At 24.6% G+C, this 12,186-nt stretch overlaps 1 protein-coding gene across 1 annotated transcript; it reads left to right on the plus strand.

The window, feature by feature from the left end:
• Positions 1-4,350: 4,350 nt before the first annotated feature.
• LOC145846251 (uncharacterized) lies at positions 4,351-4,767 on the plus strand. Its single transcript, XM_082953128.1, has one exon. The coding sequence runs from the start codon at positions 4,351-4,353 to the stop codon at positions 4,765-4,767; it is 417 nt and encodes a 138-aa protein (XP_082809254.1).
• Positions 4,768-12,186: the final 7,419 nt, after the last annotated feature.

The following is a 12,186-nucleotide window of genomic DNA, read 5'->3' on the forward strand; positions in this document are numbered from 1 at the left end:
TATCTAAAATTTTTTTTTTTATTATAAAGAACGCACCTTTGCCTTTAATTTAAAAAAAAAATTATTTAATTTGGGGTTGGAATTATTTCATAAGGTCCCTCCAAAAATAAAAGTTTTTTTTTCGTTTTTTTTCATCAAATGGTATAAGAACCAATAATAAATATTTTTTTTAAATTTTTTTTTTGATTTCCTTTAGTTTGCATGTTATTAAAACTCGTAAATAGTTATTTTATAAATAATATTAATATCTTTTACGATTTGGCCCAAAATCAAAATGTAGTATATAACACTATCATTTGCCTTGGCCATTTCCTAGATAAAAAATTGATAAAAGGAAAAAAAAAGTTAATAAGAATGTGACAAATTTGAATAAAATTTTAATAAGAATGTAAATATAAATTTTAATAAGAATGTTTAAAGGCAAAGGTGCGTTCTCTATAATAAAAAAAAATTTTTAGATAGCTTTTAAGATAAGGAAAATAATTGACATTAAAGTTTTATGTTTTTTGAAAATTTTTCTATAACAATAACTTTATGCTCGTAAGAATTATATGTAATTTTTAAATCCAAAATAGACCATGAGAGTAAAATGGCCTATAAACTAAAAGCTAAATTAAATACCATGGTCAGATTTAACTAAAATATTTAACTATGTCGCTTAAACTGCATATACATAATAGTAAGACAAAAAAAAATTGTTTAATCTCAAAATTTCGTGCACCCCTAAATGACTTGTGTGTACCCTTAAAGTTTCGTGCACCCCAAAAAAAATTTCGTGTACACCGTGCAGAGTCTGCACTGCATACCACTGATTTAAATAAGCATAAAAGTAGCTTTTTTCTCTGTTCCCAAAATTCACGAAAATGTAGGTTGCTGGAGGTGGAGCTCAACAAAAAAAAACTACCATGATATCAAATAATTATAAAAATTGTTATTTTTAATAAACCTTTGTTGATAAGCAACTATCATTCAAAAGCATCAAATCAAGCAGTTTATTAAATAACTTAAACTTTTCTTTACATTTTTGATCTGGCGGATTATTATAACAACTTAATGTAATATCGCAAACTTAATACTTTTCTACATTAAACTTATTAATATTTTTTTGTCAGTTAATAAAACGTTCCCTAATGAGATTAAAAAAGTATAGTTGTTAATATAGTAAAGCAATTAATTTGAATACAATTTTTAAAATGAGTTTAGAGCCTTGCATAAAGGTGCAAATTTGGATTAAATAAAAGACCATTTTGGTGTTTAACAAGAAGTTCTTAGATAAAAACTACAGTAAAGTTTATTTCAAAACGCAAAGGTACAAGTAAGTGTTTTTAATCTAGTTAAGATCTAAATTTGGATACTCCTAATAAAAAATTACACAGATATTTTTTTTAAGTTAGTAAGTATTAAAAAAGTGACATGTTTTATAAGAATCAATGAAAAGATTTTTTTATTTCAACTTATAATACTAATTTTAAAAACATCAAGACAACGTTACGTTTTGAACATAAGTTTTTGTGAAAACAAAAGTAAGAAACATTTTTGGTTATCTTAATGTAGGTTCTCACATTTACTGTATTATTTGTAATTTTACCAAAAGTTCAGATTTTTTTTTCTTTTAGAGTTTTCCAAAAATATAAAGAATTTTTATGTGTATACTTAAGTAGATAATTTGACGAGCGTAATCTTAGCTTGAGAGCGTTTTTTAGGAATTTTACAAAAGTGTCCAAACTTAAGACCTAATTATTTTACTTATATTAATAGCTTATTAATAACTTTTTTTTTAATTTAGGAACGGTCCTTTGTCTTTATTTAAAAACAATATTTTTGAATTGGGATTTAAATTTTTGTGTGGGGCACACTTAAAAATTTTGTAGTTTTTCTATTTTTTTGTTTAGACAACCTTTTTTCCAAAATTATCTTCTTTTTTTTTTATTTTTTATTTAAACACACTTATTAAATTAAGTTTAATGATGTTGTAAATTTTTATTTAACTTTTTTTTTCAATTATTTTTTTATACCATAAGCCTGAATAAACTTTTCATAAAAATTCCAATTTTGCACGATTTTCGTTTTTCAGATATACAACTTTTTATGCAGAAATAAAATATTTTTCTAATGATTTTATTTTCAAGAGTTTTGTTTAGTTGTGTTTTATGATGTTTTGATTATATTTTTTCCACCTTATTATTGCTTTTAAAATATATGACCTATACAAGTTTTACCTTGATTCTTAGCAATGCTATTTGAGGGATTTTTTGCTCAAGTGCTAAGAGTTTAGGTAAAACTTGTATGATAACCAGAGTGTATAGCAAGTTAATAACTATTTTGTTTTCTAGATTGTAAATGCTAAAAAAATAAACTAAATTTTTTTTAATTTTATATTGTTTTTGTTATTTCAATTCCATTATTATGATACTAATGTTATTCTGGAGTGTTATTACAATCGTGACAAAAATCTTTAAAATTAACTTGAAAAACTATTTAGTGAAGTTTTAAAATTAAATGAGTTATTTGACCTTTTAATAAACAGAAAACGTTTTTAAAAAAGCAAAAATTAGGTATTTGTTAAATCTCAAGAAAAAAAAACTATATATGAAGCTTTGCATTTATAAGATATTTAAACTTTCTTCTTTATTAATTGTTTTTTTATTAAGAATTGTTTAAGTTAAAAAACTGTTTAACCTAGTTATAGTTTGTGATATGCTATTGATACACGTTAGCTTGAGAATTTATAGAAATATTTTGTAGGTATTATATATTTACTTCAGGATTTTTTTTTTAAAGCCTGTTTTAAAATTGTTTATGTTAACTTGCCAAAAAAAACAAATTGAAACTTGCTTTTGACACACCGGTTTTGAAATAATGAATAAATGTAATTTACGGAAATTATAAATTTTCATTACACAAAACAAAAAGGAAAAGATAAGTAATTTCTATTATGAAGAAATGAGCTGGTACTAAAGTAAATTTATTACACAAAACTTATTTTAAATGCTCTGGTTCGACAAAAACAAGTTTCTTTACCTCTAACCTAAACCGATAAAGAGATAATTGATAATTCTTTTAATCTTTTAAAACTAAATAATAGAGTAGATGTATTTATAATAACTAATTTACTCAAGATAATTCAGACTATTTTCAAAATATCTGTCTAGATTTAATATTTCAGTCTTTTAAAACCAGTTTTTAAATTTGACAATTGTTGACTATAAAAAGTTCATTCAACATTTTAGTTCACATTAATTAAAAAAAAAAGGAAGTTTCAAACTTGGCGTGTATTAGGAAAGAATCAGCCAATCAGGGAAATTTTTAGACTGAAGGAGTGGCTAATCTGAAATAAAGATGTTTAGTTATTTACTATTTAATTTGTAGCAACAAACTAATAACTATTTTATATGTTTCTCATTAAAAAAACTGTGCTGTTTTATTTGGAGTACTTTATAAAGTAATTATTAATAAACCTTAACCTAGCAAACATATCCAACATTCTTATTAGCATTTAAAAAAATAAGTAAGCTAAGAAAAAATTATAATTTTGTTTAATTATACCTAAGGAATTTTTTGAACAACTTTAAAGTAGTATAGAGTTTTTCTAAATACATTGAATCAATAAGTGTGTAATTATTAACAGTTTATACGATTTTACGTAAATAACATTTTATGGATGGTCAATTTACGAAATCTGCTATTATAACTTAGTTAAGTAGAAGATACGTAATGACAGTTACTAAAGCTACTTCTTTTAAATTTATAAGTCTTTATGCACAAATTTGATGGTGAACTTTATTATTTATCTAGTATTAATCACCTAAATATGTTATTTCTTTATTTTACAAAACTTTAAATTATCACTCTTTTGCATAGTTTAATTTAAAGATATTTCAACGTTTACTCTGTATTAAATAAAATTTCGGAAGAATCATCATTATCTAACTGTTTCCTTTATTTCAGACAAGCTTAATTTATAAATATAAAAAACATGAGTAAACAAAACGCGGAAAGTAGTGCTTCTAGTGCAAGAAATAAAAACCAAGAAGAAGCTGCTTTAAAAAAATAGAAGTCAAAGCAAACGAGCTAAAAGAAAAGTATGTATTCATTTTCTATGGTATTGTGAGCTATCATTGTTCGTTTATGGGCAACCTTCTAAACAGCATTACCAATGACCCAAGCAATCTTTCCTTTCAACGTAAGTACGACGAAGTTATGTCTGAGCTGTATGAGTTTTGCTCCCGTTGGAAGAATTTAATAGAGCTAAAATCGTTTTGTATAAGCCATAAAAAACAACAAGCTTTAAAGACATGCACAGTTCATTTTGATTACGAGACACCAAAAGAGTTTATCGATCAGAAAAGCATGAATATATTTACAAAGTTGTGTAATGCAATTGTTCATGATATAGAGAATGATATAACATTGGTTGATGACGAAGATAAAAGTGTAGTGCTAGATGTAGTGTTCCAACCAAAAAAGGTTTGTCCAAAGTTAGGACTGAATGAAGATTTCCGCTACGCTCTCGATACAAACAATATGCAGGATCGATTTAACGCTTTTGTAGAGGACAAAGTAGATTGGAGACACGTCAAAAACTTGCCAACTATTAGGTTTAACAGAAGCGAAAAAGAAGGTGAATGTAGTATCTGTTTGGAAAGTTTTAAAACAAAAGCAATTCTGTTTAAACTTAAGTGCGGCCACCTTTATCATCGAAAATGTCTGAAAAACTGGCTGAAAAAATCTTACTTCTGTCCAACTTGCAAAGAAATTCTTTCTTAGAAGTTCTGACCAAACTTATTAAGATAATTCAGTGTATATTTCGATTTGTAAATTATATATGAACCTTAAATATTCTTTTTTACTTTTTCTGCGTTCAAGCTAAATTTTTTATTATTGCTATAAAGGTTTTTCAATCGTCTTATTTTTAGTTTAAGTATTTTAATCTTAAAAAACCTATGTCTAAAACCTTTAAATAGGTAGAACGCTTTAATTTTAACTAAAAAATTTTACAAATCTTTTCTGACGACTATGCCTTTCTTCTTTGTCTTAAATAGTAACTTAATAAACAAATTCACCAAAAAAACTTTGATCTTAACAAAGTAAACGGTATAAGCCTACTTTTTATTATACATTATTTATATTTTACTAACTTTCAATTTAGAATCGCTTAATTTTTATAGTTTTTACAATTTAATAACTGAATAGCTGTTACGGGAACCGCTCATATCCTACTTGCAATCATTTCTTACCGAGTCAAATCCGAGAACGGCTTACCGACCAAGAGTTCTCATAAGTAGCTATAAAGCAATACATCTTTGTAAAAAATTGCTTTTCTTGGAAGCTGGCAGTAAGTAATAGTGATAAGTGCTTCTAAACTTTAATATTGTGGAGGAAAATATAACGCGTTTATCGCGTTTTAGTTCTTTAAAAAATAACACCATCTATTTTCATGAAGCTTAAAGATTTTCAATTTCAGTTAACAAATGATATCTTTATGCTCTAAAATAAGCTTTCAGAAAAATTAAACAACATAATTAACTAATAAACAGAAATTATTGTATGATAATGAAAACTAAGTTCAAATGAGTTTTAAGTTAAGTTTTAACTATCACTTTATTAACAAGGTCTTGTTTAATGAAAAAAGTAGAATTATTACAACCAGCTATTTCCTAAAAGAAAAAAAAATACTAATTAAAATCTTTTATTTAAAAGGTTAAGTAAATAATAATGTTATTTGTTTATATTACATAGTAAAAATAATTCCATTGTTAGAACAAAATAGGGGCTAGAGTTTGAGACTGATGTTTTTTCAACATAATTAAATATATCAAACAATTTAATTAATTAATATATTAGTTTAAAAGTTCAATAACTTTTAAAACAAACTAGGATCTCTATTAGTTTTAAATTTTTGTATCAACTACATCTTCAAAGTTAATTCTTTTTAATAAAAAGTATTTTATCATTTCATTTTAAACAAATTATTATTAAAAATGTACTTTATAAAGTTCAAATAAAAGTTTATTAAATACTGGTCCATAAGTAACCATAAGCAACGGAGAAAGCAAATTTTTTAACTCCTTTTAGCACTTAAAATAGTTTTTTTGAATATTATTCATTAAATTTACTAAAATTAAACCAAAGTTTATGCATTTTTACACATTTATTGTTTTAATCAATAAAACAAGCTTACAAACTTATAAAACATTTAAGCAAATATATATATAGTTATTACTTACCTACATACACCAAAATTTGTAGATACTATTTTAAATACATCGTACTCTTAAGTATTTTGATTGTGCTAAATATTTTATCGTAGTGAACATTTCTTGCTCTTATTTAACTTTGAGTTATTTAATGCATTTATTTCGTTTATCAAGGAAAATGTGAAGGATTATAAAAATAAAATCTAAGGTAGGGTAGGAAACAATGTGGGTGGAGCCCATGGTAGATTATGAAATCCACGGTCAATATTGGTAGTTATAGGTTAAAAAAGGTGCTTACCATTTTCTTATTGTATATAGATTACTTTTTAAGTTTTTTGTTTACTTTTTATTTATTACTATTTTTAATTTAGCTTAAAGTATTAGTTATAAGCAAATTATGCGCAGCTCATGATTGAAAGGTCCTTCTGCACACCAATTAAGCATCTTTAATTTAGACCATCATATTTTCTTTTTTTTCTCTTAATAAATGTTAAGTTTGAGACTGAAAAAGTAATTTTTCTCTGTTTACTTATGGACTTATATTTTAGACAAACTTTGTACGAAATTTAAAAAATTGAGTTTTTGTTAAATACATTAGTTTATGATAATAAACTTCTAACTGTTTCAAGATAATAGTCTTTGAAAGATATTTTTATACATAAAAGAAATGAAATAATAGATAGAATTGATCCATTTAAATACATTAGTGATATATATGCTTATTAAATTCTATCTGTAGCTACAACATTGCTCATTTCAGTTTATATATTTAGTTTTAATAATCTAGGTTAAACATGTTTAAGTGTATGCAAGGTTTTATCTAGAACAGACTTCTTTAAATAATATTCAAAAAAATCACAAAAATTAATTCGGGGTTTTTAATGTCTCTGAAACCTTTTCAACTGTTATTTTAAGTTTGTTGTTTTAAATGGTTATTGGAAAATATTTAATATACACTATATTTTACTTATTTTGCATAGTTTTGGACCAGTTTTTAAGTTTTTATCTATACAATTTATTATGATGATTTTTTTGTTAGTTACGGACTAAAACTAAGTTTGAATTGTTTTAGGAGGCTACTAACATTTTATTATACTGTATTAATTTTCTTTATTTGTGGTCCTGCACTTAATTTTACACCTTTTCTAACAACTACAGTAGACTACCGCTTAAGTACGCAAATTGAACCCGACCAAAAAGTGCGTACTTAGCACGGGTAGTGCGTACTTTTTGAACACATAGTATAATATGAAATTTAGTTGTTTGTTTTCTTTTTTACAACTAGCTACCAAATAATTCAGCCAAGTAAACAATTTTTTTTATTTTAAATATCATTTAAAACATAATTCTAATATCCAAAATTTTTTAATAGATTTTAAAATGATTTATTTTTTTTATAAAAAGTTATTACATAATTAATTCATACATTTAATATAGAAAGTCAATGTCAGTCAATTATATAAAAAAGAACATTTAGCCATATTTTCCATATTTTGTTTTGTTAGAGGGAAAGTACCAAATTACATTGTGTTTGCCAAACATTTTCAAAACATCAATGTGTGTACATTTAAATTAATTTATGACTTAACTATGTCGTATTCGTAGGTTTTTTAAGTTTGTCATCTAGATTTCTTTATTTTTCAGCATTACAGCTCAAATATCATTATTCGTTTCACTTTTCTGCAACCACAGCATAAGTATTTAGTTTCATAAGCAATTATTCAGGTATGATGTTTATTTAACATTAAGTTTGGTATAAATGTATAAAAAATTTATAAAAAATACATAAAAATTTAGAAACTTTTTTTGTCTTTCTTGATAAGTGCGTACTTAAGGTGGGGTGCATACCAAAAAAGTGCGTACTGAAGCGGTAGTCTACTGTACTTCTCATTCTTTTTATAGATAGAATACACTTTCTAAAATTTTCTCAATTTTGAAGGGAAAAGTTTTCAGTTTGCTCATTTTACCTTGAATATTAAAGTAATAGTTTAAACAAGTTTTTAATAAATTAAACTATTCTATACTAATAACAAGTGATAAAGTTTTTCATATTTTTGTTTTATTTAAAACCCAATTATATTAAGTAGCAGTACATTATCTTTTCACTACTGTTTTACTTTTAAAACATGATTTTACCTTTAATTTAACTTTATAATTCAAAGAAATACTAAACTCATACCTAAAAAAATAAATTGAGGAACAAATCAGATATCTCGGAAGAAATTTCAAAATATCGCTGAACACACTATTTATTAAATAAAAAATTGTAAAAAGTGGTATGAATTGTAGAACAGACCTGACTAATCAATCATTATTGAAATTAAGTAAACATAAAGATAGACTTTTCACAGAGTGACAAAAAATCAGATAACTTGAAAGTATTCATCCTGGAAAATCTTTCAAAACAAATCACTAAAAAACCTGGAATATAAACAATTTATTCATGTTTAATAGTAAAATTTTGGTTTGACATTAAAAATCTATCACATACATAAAGAAAATCTTGACATTATCAATTTTTTTAACACATTTAAGTAGCTTAACAGTATCTTTTTAATGTTGTTATACTACTTAACACAGTTTTTAACCTTAACTGTAGTCTGAAAGTATACTTTCAAAAACATGCAAGAAATTTCTCAAAAACTAGTGACCTAACCTATTTTGATAAACTTGTTATTCTCTAACTCAAACAATCTTTACTGAGTAGGTAAATAAAAGTTTTGTTCACACAACATGATCATAAAACACATAAGTAACGTTTTGTATGCATGGTTTGTTAAAACCTTTTAAATTATAATGAAATTTAATTAGTTAAGAAAAAAGTCTGAAAATAAAATTGTAATTGTAATTTTACACAAAAAAAAGATATATCCTGATAAATGCTTTAAGATAGATGAATTTTTGATTAAGTTTTATTTTGTTATAGTACTTAGTTTTATCAAAAGTAAGCATATGTGTTGTTCAACAAAAGAATTAGAAAGTTAGCAGCTTAAGAGATTTAAAACTAAAATTTCACTTTAAGATTATAATTGAATGAATAAAAATTATTACGATAACAAATTTAAAACACATAAAAAGCATGATAAAACATAAATTTAAATATTTTTGTACTAAAACGACTCACGAAAGTGAGCAACAAATTTCAGTTAATCAACAGATTAAGACAAAAAATGTATCTGCTGAAGAACTTAAAAATGCTCAAGTCTTGTATTGGTTAACTCAAAAAAAAAAAAAAACACATATCAGGTTTGCAAGAAAGTATCTTTCGACACGACCATATTATGTTTATTTTGAATGGTTCTTTTTAGGAAGTGGTAACTTGTACAAACAAAAGCGAAATTGATTGCTTCCAAAAACTGGCGAAAAGCTTTTATTTTAAGTTGAAAAAACAACTATTGGTTTATTTTAATATATAAACTCGGAAAACAAGAATAAACTCGGCTTGAAACTGATCTTTAAATAAACCACTTATTTTTATTTTATTTTGCTTATTTTTCCAACAAACAAATGATTATAATATCATTTAACCTTTCATCTATTTTGTAGAAATGAAGTTATTGCTTGTTAATGATATTTAAGTTAGAAGATGCAAATATAGTTTACACTTTATCTTTTTACTAGGGTACATATAAATAAAACGTCAATTTACATACTCATAGAGTCCGTAGTATGTGAAACAGTTAGTAAAAATAAGAATACTAATAAAGAATTTTAAAAGTACAAGTTATTTACTATTCAACGATGGACTTAAATCTTAATGTATTAGACTGAAGCTTTATGTCAAAGCGTTAAGATATAAGCCTGAAACATATCCAAACTATCGTTTTGCTTATACGATAAGTATATATTATTTTATTTCTGTAGAGTATAACACTTTTAAGTAAAATTTTAACCAGAACAACTTAATACAAAATTCAGACTTGAAGCTTAAAGACCAAGTATTTTTTAGATTTAAAAATAAAAACGATTATAAAATGTGTTTAAATGAAGAAAAAAATGAATAACTAATTGTAGCACCTTTAGTTTCTTAAACTTAACTTGTTTGTTAATAATGTTGAACAGTATCGAGCAGAATTGATTCCTATAGAGTCAAATACGGTAAAACCAACTTATATGAATTACCGAATAAAACTATAGTTAACAAATTTTATCGAACATTGTTTTACCTTTTATAATTAAGAAAAAAATATTTGAAAATAATAAAAATAAGTTAAAAAATGTAAACTAGTTTGTTAGATAACCTTAATAAAATTGTTTGATTTAAGAAGTTTTTTAGAATGTGATAAATCCCAGATTCAGGTTAAAGTTTAAATGTTTGAATAAAAAGAGCGAACTTGTTTGTTTACAGTTAAAGTTTGGCATTATAAACAATTTAAACAAAACTGAGTCTGAAATTAGTTTGTATCTACTTACCAACAAATAATCTTAATTGACCAAAACATAACTTAACTAGCAGACAATGCATATACAAAAAATATTATTAAACAATTGATACCCTACATGTACCTTTGTTTGCTTTATACTCTAATTTAGTTTACATAAATTGTATAACTTATTTATTGTTTACTTAAGTAGTTTTTAAGTTTTTATTCTCTCTAACTTTGTTTCTAAAACATTTTGTTTTACAATTATAAGTGTTATTTATTTATTTTTATTTTTTTACTTGTATCTGATATTTATTAGTGTGAGAATTAATTGTTGTAACTGAGTAATTTACATCATATTAAAAAAGTATTAGAAAATACTTAATTGTTTTACTTTTTTTTGTACTTATAAGCACATAGATCTGTAGATCTTATTAGAATATGTTATGCTCTACAGTTAATGCTTTTACTAATGTTTGTTTTTTCACATATAAAAGAAAAATATGTCATTTAAAGCAATTTCACCACCTCTTCCTTTTTGTTTTATTAATGACCTTTTATTGCATTTTTCAAGGATGCTCTTGTAGAGAAGGCAAAATTGAGTGTACATGATCATAAAAATGTAATCTTTAGGGAGGATGGTGTGTGGCTCATGGTACTACGGTTCAGGGTTGCTGGTGTAGGGCCAATAAAGGTTGATAATAATAACAAACTTATAAACAGAGCAATAATTTTTATCCATTTTAAAAGTTGGCAAGAAAATGTTGGTAAAACAAAAATAACAAAGAAAGTATAAGATATTGAAAATATGTTAAAATATGAATAAAGTGTTTTTATGCTTAAATTCAAAAGAGATATATTACCAGTTAGTTTTAAGCATTACATAATCAAATAACAAGACTTTAAGAAACAAAAATACTTTTTTTTCGAGTAAATAGTCTTTACGGTCTTAAGTAATTATCCTATTTTGGTTATAAACTATGGGAAGAATTTCCCAAAAGCTTAAAACAAGAGCTATTGTGGAGCATTTAAATTTGAACTTAGAGATGATTTACCTAAAAGTCATTCTGAAAAATATAATGTTTTTAAATAAAATTAGTTCAACTTATATCTTTGTTATTAGTGTTTATACCTACTCTTTTGATCTAATCAGGGTTCGTGCGCGTCAGGCTAAATCAGGCTAAGTCAGGCTAAATCAGTTTTTTTGAAAAAAGTTGAAAAACGTCAGGCTAAATCAGTTTTTTTATTTAAAAGTTTGAGAATCTCAGTTTTTCTCAGTTCAATGCTTAATTTTTGATTAAAAAAAAATTGAAATGTGAATTTATTTCTAAATAAAGATTTAGTTATTAAAGACAAAATCAGTCAGTATTTGTAAATATAAATGCTAAAGATCTTTTGTTGAATCTCTAAAAAAAACTTAAGAATCTTCATTATTTTGTTTTGAGTAGATTATATACGTCATAATTATGAAACTTCATAAAAAAAAACAGTTTAAACATTACAGTTTAGTTCAACAACTTAGCTGTTTGTTTGAATTCGTTTATATCAGCTATGTTTTTCAGAGCTTAGTTAGTTGAACTGTTTTAATTTCTAATGTAAAGGTTTTATACAAAATACTTTTTAGA

The sequence above is a fragment of the Thalia democratica genome, unplaced genomic scaffold (genome assembly GCF_965202585.1).
Source record: "Thalia democratica unplaced genomic scaffold, ktThaDemo2.hap1.1 HAP1_SCAFFOLD_356, whole genome shotgun sequence".
Taxonomy (NCBI): Eukaryota; Metazoa; Chordata; class Thaliacea; order Salpida; family Salpidae; genus Thalia; species Thalia democratica.